This window comes from Pungitius pungitius, chromosome 1 (assembly GCF_949316345.1).
Source record: "Pungitius pungitius chromosome 1, fPunPun2.1, whole genome shotgun sequence".
NCBI lineage: Eukaryota > Metazoa > Chordata > Actinopteri > Perciformes > Gasterosteidae > Pungitius > Pungitius pungitius.
This window is the reverse complement of record NC_084900.1, coordinates 5,124,491-5,140,258: the sequence shown is the minus strand read 5'-3', so window position 1 is coordinate 5,140,258 and position 15,768 is coordinate 5,124,491. Positions and strand designations below refer to the sequence as shown.

General features: G+C 46.0%; 2 protein-coding genes across 3 annotated transcripts; both read left to right on the top strand.

Annotated features, from left to right (window-relative positions):
- Positions 1-1,024: 1,024 nt before the first annotated feature.
- On the top strand, positions 1,025-4,770 carry LOC119222795 (cornifelin homolog B-like). Its single transcript, XM_037479675.2, has 3 exons — positions 1,025-1,133; positions 1,922-2,067; positions 3,621-4,770. The coding sequence occupies exons 1-3, from the start codon at positions 1,025-1,027 to the stop codon at positions 3,747-3,749; spliced, it is 384 nt and encodes a 127-aa protein (XP_037335572.1). The 3' UTR covers positions 3,750-4,770.
- A 125-nt stretch (positions 4,771-4,895) lies between these two features.
- Positions 4,896-15,441, top strand: si:dkey-33c9.6 (active breakpoint cluster region-related protein). Of its 2 annotated transcripts, XM_037477654.2 has the most exons (23): positions 4,896-5,098; positions 5,208-5,460; positions 5,690-5,796; positions 6,342-6,446; positions 7,399-7,617; positions 9,567-9,674; positions 9,767-9,821; positions 9,899-9,951; positions 10,053-10,190; positions 10,297-10,418; positions 10,496-10,652; positions 10,733-10,852; positions 10,949-11,024; positions 11,242-11,337; positions 11,546-11,620; positions 11,713-11,810; positions 12,118-12,219; positions 12,361-12,524; positions 12,733-12,872; positions 13,402-13,536; positions 14,407-14,512; positions 14,609-14,750; positions 15,279-15,441. In XM_037477654.2, exons 2-23 carry the CDS (start codon positions 5,409-5,411, stop codon positions 15,375-15,377), a joined length of 2,469 nt encoding a protein of 822 aa, XP_037333551.2. In that variant the 5' UTR covers positions 4,896-5,098; positions 5,208-5,408; the 3' UTR covers positions 15,378-15,441. The 2 variants fall into 2 exon arrangements, with proteins under 2 accessions (XP_037333551.2, XP_062416836.1); XM_062560852.1 differs by having other exon boundaries at positions 4,896-5,460.
- The last annotated feature ends 327 nt before the right edge of the window (positions 15,442-15,768 follow it).

Here is a 15,768-nt window from a genome sequence, read left to right as displayed (position 1 = left end):
CTTTTTGTTACGGTGGGTTACATTGTTCAAAGGGTTCAACTCAATAAATATGTGCTTGTATTGGTTTTATCAATTTAACAAATACTTGCTATATGTTCTTTGTAATGAGTTAATTTACTCAGATGAAGATGTAATTGTTTGTCTTATTTTACAAGTAATATTCTGATTTATATTTAGTCAAAATGTGCTTGTAACAAATGAAAGTATTTTCTCCAGGTTGTGTACTCACAGAGTTCTAAATCTTGTTGACTCCGCTTTGCAGCCCCCCCGCTTGGTGTCAAAGCTCGCCTTTGTTTTTTGGGGGGGGGTTCTTTCTGAGCATCATGCAAATGGCGAGTTTGCATCGAATGGACATCGTCCCCGAGCGCGTTTTGATGGAAAATGACGGGTGCTCGTTTCCATGCAAACAGAGAACTCCAAACCCACTTTGCGCGTGGGGTGGGGCTCGAGGCATCGCAGGCGTTTTCGGAGAAACATAAATTGACCTGAGCTGCAGCAGGAGCCCACCGACACACTTCCAACCGTGACACTCTCACGAAAAAAAAGGATAAAAAAAGGTGAGAGAAAGTCTTTTATTTTAGCGTCAATATGGGTGAGCTTATAATAGTGTAATAACACGCGTGGGGTCACATCTGTGTGCGAGATTGGTTTATTTTACTGTATTTGCTACTTTGCTACTTAAAAAAAAATAAGAAAACAAAAGCTTTTTCTTTACATTGAACAATATACTGTTTGAACAGTACTGTAAATGTAAATAAATAAAAAACACGTCATGCAAGTTACATCAGCACCTTGAGGCAAGAATACTATAATTTTCTGTTGACTTTCCAGTGTATTTAAAAATGGTTCTGTTGGGTTTGACAAGCTGCAAACATACTATTGTCAGAGAAAGCGGTGAACGACCGGGCAATACGTTACTTTACGTGAATGAACTGATTGTGGGTTAGTGAGTGTGGTTGTGCTGAAACCTTGGTAGAACAACAATCGCAGTGTGTCATTGAGAAGTGCTTCCTATCTTCCAGAGATGGCCGTCCAGCAGCAGCCGACCCAGGTGGTGACGGTGATGACCTCCGACCAAAGCCCTGGCACGTGGAGCACTGGCCTCTGTGACTTCGGCAGTGACATGGGCACCTGTAAGTCATCTATCTATCTATCGCAACAGGGTGTTGTGGTCAGCCTACTGTGTGCACTGCAATTGTTAAATAAAAAGATTGCTAGCAGATCGTGAAAAGGGATGACCTTGTCACATGCAACTTGAATTGGTGATCAAGGTGGAATTCTGCCTCCAAGATGATCAAATGTGTAGAGTTTTATGTAAATATAACATTAAGTGTCTAAAATACACACTTTCTAAAGGGATTACTCATTACTTGTAACAAACAAACATTGCCACAACAACAATACTCACTAATCGTGATTAATTGCGGTGAATGAATGCGAATAATTCGGTTTTTTGTTGTTGATGTATTGACAGCCCTAGTTAAAACAGAAGGTATACTTCAACCTCCAGAAACCATCACTTCCACCAACGTCAAAGTCTCTGTGAACATCATCCTCTGAGTGTCCAGCCACCACAATCCGAATGGTGTTGATAAAAATGTGTAGATGTGAGATAAGTATAAGTAGTGCGGAGGAAAGATACAACATCAGGTACTATTTAGTATGAATGCATTGCAATAGTTGCAATACTTTTTTCAGACCCACCAAAATACATCAAGAACCACATGTATATTGATCACAGGATGAGTAGTACTCTCCTTATCCAGTGGAAAATTGGGGAATTTCTTCTTTTAACACAGTTGATTAAAAGGGTAGGTTGCGTTCTCGTAGTAAGGGGACGGCTGGAGGGTCACGACTGTGCAGGACACCCAAAACAAGAGTGAGACATATCTGGTAATTATTCTCTTTTTTTGCCTTGGAGGTTGCTGCGGACTTTGGTGCTTCCCTTGCATGCAGTGCCAGACGGCCAAGGGCTTCGGCAAGTGCTGCTGCATGCCCCTGCTGGACGTCTGCTGCGTGGTGTCCTCCTCTCTCCGCTCCTCCATCAGAGAGCGCCACAACATCCCCGTAAGTGTCAGCAGCAGGGGGCGGGGCTTAGCAAAGAGTCAGTCGTACTAGACGCGACATGGATCTGAGGAGGAGGAGGAAGTTGCTGTGTCGCAGTTGTAGCTTTTAGCTTCAGGCCTGCGTGCAGCTGTGAGATGCAGCGCTTATTCAGGTAGGGTTCAGTGCAGATTTGCAAATACCCACACGACAGTTTGTTTCCTGTTGAGAAATGATGAGAGGGACACAATGCAGGTTTCATGGGCATCTACGGGCGGGTGGTGCAGATTGCAATCAATAACTTTACATATTTAGAACTGTGAACTCTACGCATTGTTTACAATGCCCGCTGTGTGTCGAGGGCGTTGCACGACGAGCAGTGAAATCCTGGTAAAGCTCAGCAAATGTGCAGAGTGCAGCAACAAACTAGCTGTGGTTTGGTGCATCAAATATTACTTTTAGTCCATAGCGTTGCCATGTCCCCCTCTGGGATTTGAGTAGTTTTGGGAGCCTGCTTTGCAACCGATGGTTTCTGATCGCTCACGTTGCAAGATGTATATTGATATTATGCTGTATTTTATAAAATGAAGGGATATGTAAGTGTACCAGCCAACAGAAAGTGAAAGTGACAAAGTGTATGTGCATGTAAAGAGTGAAATTCAGTCAGGGGGGGGGGGGGGGACCGGGCTCTGTTGATGAGCCCGACTGCCGACAGAAAGAAACTGTGGCGGGAGGTCTTAGTCCTGATGGACCTCAGCCTCCTGCCGGATGCAAGGGGCACAAACTGTTCATGTCCGGGGTGGGAGGGGGTCTGGCCCGCTTCAAAGTCCTGGAAGCGAACAAGTCATGGAGAGACGGCAGATTGCAGCCGATCAGCCTCTCTGCAGAGCGGATGAAATGCTGCAACCTGCCCTTGTCCTTGGCAGTGGCTGCAGCGTACCACACGGTGATGGAGGAGCAGAGGATGGACCCGATGATGGTCGTGTAGAAGTGCACCATCATCGTCTGAGGCAGGTTGAATCTCTTCAGCTGCCTCAGGAAGAACATCCTCTGCTGAGCCTTTTTGGTGATGGAGCTGATGTTCAGCTCCCACTTGAGGTCCTGGGTGATGATGGAGCCCAGGAAACGGAAGGAGTCCACAGTGGTGACGGGGGGAGTCACACAGGGTGAGGGGGGGAAGGTGGGGCTGCGTACTTCCGGAAGTCCACAACCATCTCCACTGTCTTCAGGGCGTTGAGCTCCAGGTTGTTCTGGCTGCACCGCGTCACCAGGTGGTCAGACTCCCACCTGTAGGCGGACTCGTCCCCACCAGAGATCAGTCCAAAGAAGGTGGTGTCACCAGCAAACTTCAGGAGCTTGACGGACTGGTGACTGGAGGTGCAGCTGTTGGTGTACAGGGAGAAGAGCAGAGGGGAAAGAACGCAGCCTTGGGGGGGGAACCGGTGCTGATGGACCAAGAGGCAGAGACGTGGTTTCTTCAGCTTCGAGTGAAAAGCGAGGCTAGGAGTGGTCAGGATGAGTTTACTCACAGGAGCATATCAGTACACATCTAGTCCTCTCCCCTCTTCCTCCCGCAGGGCTCCTTCTGTGACGACTGGTGCAAGTTGCTCTGGTGCTACACGTGTGTCTGGTGCCAGATGAACCGTGAGCTGAAGATCAGGCGCAAAGCGGGGCAGACCTACACCTCGGTCAGCACTCATGGATAGGACGCCGCGGCGGGGGGCGTGACACGTGATTCACGTGTAGCCCATCAAATTATTTTTTTCGCAACACGCCCATGGAAAACTTGTAAAAGTCATGGAATAAAATAAAAGTTTTAGAAAAGTCATGAAAATGTGTTACATTCATTTGTTCATGTCGTTCATTTAAGATGAGTTTGAAATAATGAATATGCTTTTAAAATGTATTTATAATGACTTTTATCCCTCGCTCATGGTGGGGCCACGCCCCATTGCCCTCTATGGACCAGCCGCAAATGGGATAAAGGATGAAAAGTTGAGTGACAGAGTATCTTTAAAGCACACAAAAAAAGCAAACAAAAAAAACGTAATACGTTACGTGAATTTCCAAAGTCTGCTACGAATGTGTACCATTTATTTGTTTCAATGCTAAATGGAATTAGGCATTACATGTCATTTAGCTGACGCTTTTACCCAAAGCGACTTACAATAAGTGCATTTCAACCAAGGATAGAAAATCAGAAGAACAAGAAAGTGCAATTTTATCAAATAAGCCGATTTACAACTTTACAACAACTATAAGAGCCATTACAAGTACAATTTAAGTGCTACAATTTGTTAGTCTTTTTAGTCAAGGTGTGTCTTGACAAAAAATATTTTTTGGTTTCATAATGTGAAGAAAGAAAGCCGGACTCTTGCAAACAAATGTACGCCCACAGATGAATAAAAAACAGACAAAAGTAAAACCTAAAAATAATAATGTTTAAATTTGCTTTTTCAATGGATGCCACAATGACTTAAGAACTTTTAAATTTAAAATGGATCCAAACACAAAATATAATTTGTAACACGCCTCCAAAAAGCGATTAGATCTCACCTTAATGAAGTCGAATACGATTTGTTGTTCGTGCATGAACGAAACAAAACGATTCACACGCAAGAGATGTGACTCTGACACCAGAAACTGCCCCACAGGGAACAAGTGGCTGTGGGGGTGTCACATTCGTCACGCCAGTCCAGTGAGACTATGACAACGAAGCTGCGCTTACACCCGTCAGACTGCAGAGGACGGCGTTGGACTGTTCAGAGAGACACTCAACATCGCTCCCCGCCAATGCAGGAACAAACAGCCACGTAATTCATTTGGGTGGTTAAAGTTTCGTGAAGTACTTACTTCTCTTCATGTCTAACTGTATTACGTGTGTTAGTGTGGCCCTTTTCAACATGGCAGGGGCTAATTGTTACTCTACTTTTTGACTATTTAACCTTTTGATATGCTCCACATTTGCCTATATGGACTATACGGACATTCTTAAGACATGTAAAGTGATCGTTAAAAAGTACGCCCTGCAGAGTGTGGTCAGAGTGAACATAAGGTACAGTGACTTTTCGAAGTTGCATTATTTGACTTACGAAGGAATACGCAGTTGTGAAGACGTGATTGTCAGCACTCTGCAACCGCTACGTTGCGTGCCTCATTTACAGGAAGTGCAGTGCAAGGTGGCACCGGTTCAAACGGAACGTGCCACTTCTCATCGACGCTTTGCCGGACACAACGGAAGCTGCGTTTTCCCCTTTTTTTTCATGCACCCGTTATAGAAAGGGGAAGCTCTCTGAGTGTGCACTCGTGCTGCATCTCCAGAGCTCATCTGGCGTCGTGAGAAGAGGACGAACCCGAGGCCCCCGATGGACGTCAACCAGGAGGCCGTGGGCCACCTGGAGTCGCGGCGTGTGCCGGGTGAGGGGACGACACGCTGTGTTTGTCATTTGTAGGAAAAAAGAGGCACAAATATCTTCTCTGAATGAACCCCAGTTTGAAAAGTGCCGTCTTTTACGCATTCCGTTTGTGAAAATACGTCGTAACCTTCTCTAGGGCTGCAAGGGTCATCTTTTTGTGCAATCGGGAACATTAACTAGGGGACTTCATACTACTACATGCTATATATATTGTGTGTGTTTGTGTGCAGTTGATACCGAAACGGAGGCTGTCGAGGAGGACGTGTTCCAGGAGGAGGCAGCGTCCTGTTCCGTCTCTCCTCTCCACCCTGAGACCTTAGAATTCCCAGACACCCCTGTGAGTTTGCATCGCTTCACCTTACAGTTGTATGACATTTTTATTTTCCCGGTAGTCATACATGTGGTAAAGCAGAGAGAGAGAGAGAGAGAGAGAGAGAGAGAGAGAGAGAGAGAGAGAGAGAGACTCACGTACACACAGTTACTGTCATCTATCGGCTTTTGAGGAGATTTTTAAAAATCTGACATTGTACAAAAAAACAATAAGTATCTGGCCTTTTTTGGACTTTTATTCTGCCGCAAAATGCTTTTAACAAAAGACAGGAAACAATGAACTGAACTCAAACATTGAACCATTGGGTCTCGTCAAAGTTGAATTTACTTCCTTTTTTCTAACCCCATTATGTTGAAAAGTGGTGAAGAAGTAACCCTGTAACAGTGCAGATCTAGAGAAGGTGGCAGAATACAGAAGTGACCGTTTCTATTACACCAAAACAGGAGATATTTAGGGCTTTATGTGTATTATGGTCTGTGCATGAATATTGAAGAATCCACCATGTTGGTCTGCACGCCAATTCAGTAATGTCTGAACGCCTTCAATTTCAGACGTTATGCAGCCCGAAGGAAATGTTGGAGCGGAGGCTGGTGCTCCTGAAAGGCCTCCTGGAGACTGAGGAAGTTTATCTCAGAGAGCTGGAGGCTCTGCTGATGGTAACACACGTTCACACTCTATTCCAATCCGGCAGAACCTGGGAAGAACCCAGTCGATGTAGATGTTATTACTCTTCAGCTTCCTCTTTTCTGCTTTCTTCTGTCACCACATGCAAATTAAACACACTTTTTAAGAGAAATCATGTTGCCTAAAGTGGAATCAACACGTGACCCCTCATTTTGAGTTTGCCTTGCTCTCCGAAGGACTTGGAAAAAACAAGTTTTGTACAGCATCCTACGTCTTCTTTCACCTTCCCCTTTTCAACCACAAATGGACTGTTCTATCTTGTCGATACGGTTCCCCATTTTTTTTTAGAGATTGACACCAGTCTCGTAGAAGCTAAAGCTAGCAGCCGCTTAGCGGACGTTAGCATAGCGACTGCTAGACTCCCGAAAATCCACGCACCTCTAGAGTTCAGAAATCACTTGTTTTTCTGTCGGCAGACGTGCGAAAAAAAGACAACAAGTTTGCCTGTTCATTGAGTATAATGTGCTACTATTTCTTGACTTAAACCCGTGACGTAGCTATACAATACAGCTAATGCTAGCTTTAGCTATATATTTAACAAAAAGTTCATTAGTGAGCGTTAAAGGTGCTGATTTTGCTACCGTTGTTGTTACAGAGCAGGCTGTTTCAGCCAAATTTGAAACATACATCAAAGTCTTTGTGCGAAGATATGAGCGATCTGTTAATCATCTCATTTAACTGGCGCAAGTGAAACGAGCGCAAACTGCTCCTTCCTTAAAAGAAACGATTGGCTTTTAAGTTTATTGCTGCTGAAACATGTTTGAGTTATTAATGATTGATTCGGCTTGTTCACACATTGTTCCCCTCCCCCGGGCCTGTTCGCTCACGGTCTGCCCGCTCTGCTCGTTCTCGCCGACGTTAATTGGCCTTTAGCCTCACTCCTTGTTCGGATCGATTTTGTTCAAACTTCTGCTTCTGCTGCAGCCCCTGAAGGTTCTGCGCGCCTCAGCCGGGACGTCCCAGCCGGCTCTGTCCAGTCAACAGATCCAGGCTGTTTTCTACCAGGTGCCAGAGATCAGAGACATGCACCAGAGCTTCTACTCTGGCCTGAAGGCCCGGCTGGCTGAGCCCAGTCCGGGGGAGGCCGGAGAGACGAACTTCACAGGTTTTGATCTGATTGTGGGCGACCTGTTTCTGAGAATGGTAAGTTGTAAGCTCTGGGACGATCGTCCACTTTGAGCCGGCGTTTTTCCTTTAGTCGACGCTCATTTGGTTGTGATCACAAATTTCCTCCGGAAATTCACAGGGCCCAAAAGACAATTCAACCTCAGTTTGTCCGCCAACACAACAACAACAACAAAAAAAAGGACATGCCCCGGAAACCCAAAGCGAAGATCGATGATGACTTCTGCTTCCTCTTTGTCAAATTAAGTTACTCCGCAATACTAATAATAATGATACTTGCCGTAAATATATTTTGGCTCTTGGCGTTCTGCGGCTGCATAAAGTGAGCACAGCTGGTACTAACAAAATAACATCCATCAAAGGGGCATTATTTTAAGTTATTTTACAATTTAATATTACGGCTTGTCATATTTTATACGGAATTGTAACTCTTTGTCGTGCTTCAGTTAGGAAGTCGGCTGCCCCGCTTTGAGCTGGTTGTTTTGGTTTCGTGGTCCACAACGTTACCGTTTGGTTTCACTCTCGCCACTCTTATCAACCGGGTTTTCTCTGTTTAAAAAAAGACAAAAGACTAAACCAGACATAAAAGGAGAGTTAAGATTAGATTGCATTAATGTTCCTGTTAGGTGAAATATTTGATTAAATGGAATGAATAATTAATTAATCCAATTTTTAATGATTTCTCACATTCCTTTTTTTGGATTGTATACCTTTTTACTATTACAGGAATTATGTATTCTATCTTTAAGTTGCAATAAAAGAATCCAAAGCTATCAACGTGTTCATTTAGACTGTTAAAGCAGTGTAAATTATGAGGTTAACGAGGGCTCCAAGGCAGTGCCAGTGACGTCATCTGTTACACCTGTGCGTGGTTTACCTGCTGCATGGCCATCATAAAAGGGAGAGGTTCCTCTGTGCTCGGGTTGAATGGACACACACACAAACGAGGGTTAGCCTCAAACGAAAGCCAACGCCGTGTCTCGAGCGCTTTTCAAAAGTCATTCCCGTGAGACAATGTTGTGGGTATGATCTCAAGTGCATACAACGAGAAAGCCAACCGCTGACTAACAGACCGGAAAGAACATGCAAAATTCCACCAAACTGCTAAGTGCCACTCAAAATATCCGTGGCATCGCATAGTTCAGCAATTTAACCATGACCATATCAGCAATAAAAGACCCCTTTGAAACATATACCTGCCGTGTTTAAAAAACATTTTTTTCACGAGTTGTGTTTATTAGATACCCCCAGAGCGGCTCACTTATTAAGCAAATTTTAGATGATGTCTCCGTGTATATACATATATGTACACTGTCTCGTATTAGAGACTTGATACTAGAATTGTTCATCATCCCAGATTCTACGCAACCGGTGGGATCTTACCGAAAGAACAAAATGCGTGACGTAGAAATGGCCGAAGATGAACTTTTCCCAAACCGTCCAGTGTTTTTCTACACCGAGGACATAAAACACTCCAGCTCAACTTCACTGATTTGTTTTCTTAGAATGTTGTTTTTTCCACCCTGCCAAGGCACGTTCTGGAAATTTCTTTTTCAAATGAATCATATTAAATGCCCCTTTCACAGCAGACACCTTTTACTTGTCTGAACAGGGAATAGCGCAAGTGGAACTCATAACCTTGTCATGGTTGATTCCAGCAATCACTGCGAGGCAGTGCAAGAATTAACAAGTTATTAGTTTGCAACTATGTCACCATTCAAAATGTGAAAAAGCTCTTCTAAGTTTTAGCTTCATTTAACACCTTTCCCCTTGGTGCCTTTAAAAAAATATTGTGAACAGGTTCACATTTATTGTCATTTTATAACTCAAGCTTACTCAATAAAATTCAAGCTCCCTTCCCCACTATTTTTCATTTGTTGGAAAACCCTTTGGTTGATCACAACGCGTCGATGCTGTTCCTCCGGCTCACTCCGACCATTCATTCTTCCGTTATTCCGCCCGCCCAGGTGAACCAGATCGGGCTGTACGGGGGTTTCATTGGAAATTACGAAGAAGCGGTTGAAGTCGTTCGCAAGTGCACCCTCTCGGACCCTCGCTTCCGGACCCTGGCTCAGGTACCGCGCTATCCCCCACATGCAGAGGAGACACCTGCTGTGACAAGACGTGTAAGAGGTTTTCCCATCAAGTCTCACTCTTGTCTCCCCAGAGCATGATGTCCGGTAACGATGGGAGCCAAACTCGGACCAAGTACACTTTAGAAGGTACATCTTCCTCCTTTTGATTTTTTTTGATATCTTGTTGGCGGATCGAGTCTGATTGTTGGTTTTTATTTTTGCAGCTCTGCTGTACAAGCCTTTGGACAGAGTAACCAAGACCACCCTAGTGCTGCATGTGAGATAATAAATGCCTCCTTTAACCTCCATTGCTTCTACGGTTCTTTCTCCTGCATTTGCGTTGACAATTGGATGAGCTCACTCTCTGTGATCTCGTAGGACCTCCTGAAGACGACGCCAGCAGAGCACGGAGACTACGCCTCGCTACAGGAAGCTCTGAGATTGTCCCGCAGCTTTCTGTCCGGTGTCAACGAGAGGTCACAAAGCAAACGAGAGGTCATGCTCAGTCACGGCGTGGTGAGGCCCGCAAAAGAACAAACCCCTGGGCTAAGACGTACGGTGAAAAGGTGTCCCGTGCATTGCAACCAGCAGAACGGCCTTTCTGTGTTTGTGCGTCACTCAGAGGCGCCGGCTGATGCGGGACGGCTTCGTGGTGGACGCGGGCGAGGGGGAGCGCCGCCTGCGCCACCTCTTCCTTTACACCGACCTCCTGCTGTGCACGAGGAACAAACAGGCGACCAGAGGGTGAGTGCGGCAACGGAGAGTTTGGTTGGGCGGGAGAAATGGGCTCGGCCTTGACAGCAGTGCACGTGTACTTCCAGGAAGCATGACCAGTACAGGTTCTGCTGGTATCTGCCGCTCGCCGGCCTCAAACTCCGCTGGGTCGCCGACCAGGGACTCTCACCGGACGCACGCCTTCGCCTGCACGCCATCAGGACCAAGATGCACCTCCTCCACCAGCAACTGCAGCCAAACGCAGTACGTTTTGCGAACACAGAGAGCGTTTTAAATCGGGTCGGGTTTACGGACAAATCAAATCAAAATGTGTTTGTGTGAAGAACGGGTCCAGGGGCTTGAGTGCCGCGGCTCGAAGCCGGAAGAAACTTGAGCAAATGGAGCTGATGCTGCTCACACACTCGCCTGTTTACAAACTGGAGCTGCACAGCCCCAGTGGCAAGGTACACACATACAGATACACGCACACACACCTATTGTAGTCACAATGGCAGGTTTTAATAATAATAACGGCTGAAATCCGCATAACCTTTCTGCAGAGTCACACCCTCCTCCTGTCCTCCCTGTATGAGCTTGAAGAATGGAGAGAACTCATTGAGAAACTCACCAAAGACAGTAAGTTCACAGCTTTTCACCAAAGCTGGAGGCCTGGAGTAAAATTGCAGCGTGTGCTTAAGTCGCAACACTATTGCGTACCCTAAGCGCCTCCCTCCAAGGTCACATGCACGGCACCTTTAATTCTAAGCGGATTCCCATCGTCACTGGGCAGGATCTCACACTTTCCTCCCTCTAAACTGATCGGTTCCCGTATTTTCTGTGTGTTGTTTGTCAGACATAGAAACTGTGCCTCCAGACCTGCTCACCCTCACCAGTGCATGTGTGAAGCTGAGAATGACCCAGCAGCCGCCACTCCACAGCACACGCGCCGGTACGACCGCCATCTCTGCCTTTTCCTCACCGAAGGGATCGCATCCCGTTTCTGAAATACCGACACACCGACCCCGCCGGCTTTTCATCTTTTTGAATGGCGGCCTGCAAAAAACTGTCTGTGTCCTTCCCATCTTGCTCGTTTTTTAGTTGTTTAGTTCAGGACCGTTAAATCCAGTGAGGCTCAGGATGTGTTTGTCTCTCACCAGTGGAGGACCAGAAGTCTTTGTGCGGGACTCTGAGTGTGGCCGTCCACTCGGCCCGTGGCTTGCAGCAACCAGCCTGTACGTTATTTATCATACTGGTTTAAAAATAAATCCCAGTAATGAAGATAAGTGTACATATCTGAATGTTTTTTTTTTTTTTCGCTCTCCAGCCGCGTATGTTTGTGTGGAAGTGGATGGCTACGAGTTTTACGACAAACAAGCTAAGACGCACACGTCAGTCCAGAGCCTCAACCCACTCTGGGACCAGGTTGGTTATCCTGTTCCTGAACAACTGAATGCAAATTAGAAGTAAAACAAAAGAGAGAGCGAGCCTGATAGAAAAGGCAGATGATGCGACGGCCCGGAGTTCGTCTAGCTGGTACGTCTAGAGTTCTTCACGTCTAGACAGCATCCGGCGTGAGGCTCGCTCCGGGGGGGAAACACGATCGGCGGGTAGCAGTAAAATCTCCACCCAAAACCCGCCCGGTAGCCCGGGATCAAAGGACTTCAAATGAGACACGAATGCTCCCGTTGTGGCTTTGACTTGACACCATGACACCCTTCTGTCCAAAAAGGAGCTGTGTCTCCAGGTGGACGGGGCCCAGGACCTGAGAGTGATCTGCGTGAGTCAGTCGGGCCGAGAGGACGAATCCGTCCTGGGAAAAGCCTCCGTGAAGGTACGAAGACGGACTGAATATCAGATGCGTAATGGCCTGGATTTGTTTAACCTGCTGGAGTTCCATGATAATCTACTAATGTGGGCATGTGGCGTGTGTGTATTCACTGTAAAGTGGTAATATGTCGTTTCCGTCCGTCAGTTGGACCCTACAGCCCTGACCAAGCGATGGAGCAGACGGACCCTACACCTCGGACAGGTGGAGGTGACCCTCTCCCTGAAGTACCGCCCCCACCCGATCGAACCGCCGAGCGCCACGGCGCCACAGAGCCCCGTCTTCTGTGTCCCCATCACAGAATTGGCTCAGTAAGTCACGAATGAGAGGCCTCGAGAACTGAAAGCCGCAGTTGAGTCGACAGTTTTGTTTCCCTCCCTTTTTTTGTTTTCATGCGACCACTTTGAAGAAGTCGGGCGGTTTGTGTTGCCAGCTGCTGTAGAGAAGCAGAAGTGGGCAAGAGTTTGTTCTGAAACGGAATATACATCTATTTTTCTTCCCCTCAATACTTTTTGGTAGAAAAGAGGGGGTGCTCGTCCCCCACGTGGTGCGCTGCTGTGTGGAGGAGGTGGAGCGGCGAGGCTTGGACGAGGTCGGACTCTACCGGGTTTCGGGAGACAGCTCGGACATCTGCGCGCTCAAAAACGCGTTCAACAGCGGTGAGGAAAGGCTCAAACGAAGAAGATCGTCGGTTTGGACCAGGCTGAGAGTCACTTGCTATGCTAGGAGAGTTTAGCATTTAAGCACGCTAATATCGACAAATATAAATGTAGCGCTTCAGACCAGGACCACAGTATCGTCCACGAATGCCTCGAATTTCTCTGAAGTCCGTTCAACGGTTGTCCAATAGGGCGGATTCATTAGGTCATTACCTTTGTTTCTCTGTGGACCATGAATGACTGAACACAATTTTGCAGTATATCCAAAAGTTGCTCACTCCCTCTGAAAAATGACCACCATTTTTTACATGTTATACACTCAAAATTACCTGTATTTCCGCCGTAAAAAAAGAGGACAGAGTAGCATTGACAGCTCGCATTGATAGCTCGCATTGATAGCATGCATTGATAGCTCGCATTGATAGCTCGCATTGACAGCAGCATTGATAGCTCGCATTGATAGCTCGCATTGATAGCATGCATTGATAGCATGCATTGATAGCATGCGTCTGGGTTGTGCCCCGCGCAGATCTGCGTGACGCTGTCACCAAGATGAGAAGTGCTGATGTGAACGTCGTCTCCGGGGTTCTCAAGCTGTTCTTCAGAGAGCTGCCCGAGCCTCTCATGCCCACCGAGATGTTTCCGAGCCTGGCCAGGACACTGGGTAAGACACCTCCCAGAAACACGTCCTCTGAGACAAAATACTCGGTAAGACACCTCACAGAAACACGTCCTCTGAGACAAAATACTGGGTAAGACATCTCGCAGAAACACGTCCTCAGACAAAATACTGGGTAAGACATCTCGCAGAAACACGTCCTCAGACAAAATACTCGGTAAGACACCTCGCAGAAACACGTCCTCAGACAAAATACTCGGTAAGACATATCGCAGAAACACGTCCTCAGACAAAATACTCGGTAAGACACCTCGCAGAAACACGTCCTCAGACAAAATACTCGGTAAGACACCTCACATGAACCTTTTTTCTGAGAAGAAATACTGTATACTGTAAGACACAGCAGAAACACATCCTCTGAGAAGAAAATATTCCTCCGCATATGGTGCTTAGGGGAACATTTACTTTTCTAAGTGTTTAGTGTATTTCGTGAAATATTTTATTAGTCTTTTTGTGTATTATTTTCCGTGTATTCCTTGCTTTAGGATTCTTGCCATATTCATTGTTTCACAGCATTAATACTGCTGACGAGTGAGTGCAGGTTTATGACCCAACATCTCAATCATATCTTACGTATATTCATTTGATGTCCTCTATAATATTGAAATATCATCCAGGTGGAGGCGTCAAATAAGCCCTGTTGGCTCTCTGCCTGCACTGTGAATTCATTTTAGTCACAGTTCAGCTTCCCCTCTGCCCTGCCGCTCTCAATCAACCAATCAGCGTATTCACTGCACCTGTTAGTCTCGCCCACCTCGTCTGTCACTCGCCTTAAACTGAATCTGCCAGTAAATGGAATCCCCCCCCAAAAAATCATCTCTCCCTGTAAAGTGGTAAATTTCTCTCTCTGTGTAGAGATCCAGGACATGGACCTTCGGCTGGTGTCCATGTTGTCCGTGCTGCAGGCCTGTCCCCAGCCCAACCGCCACACCTTCCTGTACCTCCTGCACCACCTCCAACGGTCTGTCCCTCGGACGGGGACAATGCTTTGCATTTCACGTTATGCGCCCGTCTACTGGATTCTCATTGCAGTCCTTCATGTGTCTTGATTCTCCAGCGTCTCGGAGAAGCAAGACGTCAACAGGATGTCTCTCATGAACCTGGCGACGGTGTTCGGTCCGAGCCTCTTGCGCACCCCCATGGAGGGACACGGACTCCTCGGTCCCAACTTGGATATCTCCCAGGAGGTGGTGGTGCAGGTGGGAATGAAGCGGCTAAAAGAACAAGAAGATGAATAAGGAGGATGACTGATATTTGGCATTTGGCGAAGTCATCTTACTTTTCTCTTCTTCAAATCTATTATGTTTCTTTTAAATGTACATTTAAAGACCATTTAAATTAATGTGTGTGTATATGTGTGTATATATATATTGCATGTAAAATAATAATAATACTTATTATAAACTTATTCAGGTCAGCAAAGTTAGCCAGAGCATGATTAGACAAATTACACATCTATAGATAGCCTTTAACATTTTATCTGTTTGGTTAAGCTAAAATATTTTTGACGGAAAAGGTTTTAATACATTTGAATGGTAGAAACTCTTCAAATAAATTGCAGTACATTCTAATGAAAACATGTAGATTATTTCCCTTCACTGTATAATACGTTTTTATTTAGGCAAAGTGAGGAATTGTGAAGTCTTCCCTGAGCAGCTCATTCATAGCACAAAGGTCAAAGGACACAACAAACGTGTGTGTCTGCGTGTGTGTGTGTGTGTGTTCAGGTCCAGGTGGTTTTTTGCTACCTGCAGTGCAACAACCTCCCTGAAGCGCAGACGTCTCTGCCACTGGACACAGACGCCGAAGAGACCACCCGCTTGTGAGACCACCATCAGTGTCCCGGGCCGCCAGGAATTTGAAATACTGCATGTAAAGAAAAATATATCCGCGGTAAAACTTGATAATTAAAGTATTTATTGAAAGAAAATACCGATTTTTTTTTGTGTTCGGCCCCTTTTTGGAAGTTGACATTTTTCTATATAATGAATTTAAAATGAAGTGCAATTGTTTTCAGACCCTACAAGGGCATTTAATTCCACACACTTCCATCATATACTTAAACATGCAGTTATTTAGTCCTACAGTTGTTTTTCGCCCTCTGGGTTTTATGAGCCGGGTGACACAGGGAGTAATGTGACGTTAAAATGTGCTTGAGGAAAAGTCAGGGTTGCAGATGTTTCAGGGGGGAAAAAAAAGTCTGGGGGGGGGGGGGGG

Bases quoted from the DNA above. Each gene is read 5' to 3' on its own strand.
- LOC119222795 (XM_037479675.2), top strand. From the start codon at position 1,025: ATGGCCGTCCAGCAGCAGCCGACCCAGGTGGTGACGGTGATGACCTCC. The intron at 1,134-1,921 runs GTAAGTCATCTA...TTTGCCTTGGAG, and splicing joins CGGCAGTGACATGGGCACCT to GTTGCTGCGGACTTTGGTGC. The intron at 2,068-3,620 runs GTAAGTGTCAGC...TTCCTCCCGCAG, and splicing joins GAGAGCGCCACAACATCCCC to GGCTCCTTCTGTGACGACTG.
- si:dkey-33c9.6 (XM_037477654.2), top strand. From the start codon at position 5,409: ATGGACGTCAACCAGGAGGCCGTGGGCCACCTGGAGTCGCGGCGTGTG. The intron at 11,338-11,545 runs GTACGACCGCCA...GTCTCTCACCAG, and splicing joins ACTCCACAGCACACGCGCCG to TGGAGGACCAGAAGTCTTTG. The intron at 14,513-14,608 runs GTCTGTCCCTCG...TTGATTCTCCAG, and splicing joins CTCCTGCACCACCTCCAACG to CGTCTCGGAGAAGCAAGACG.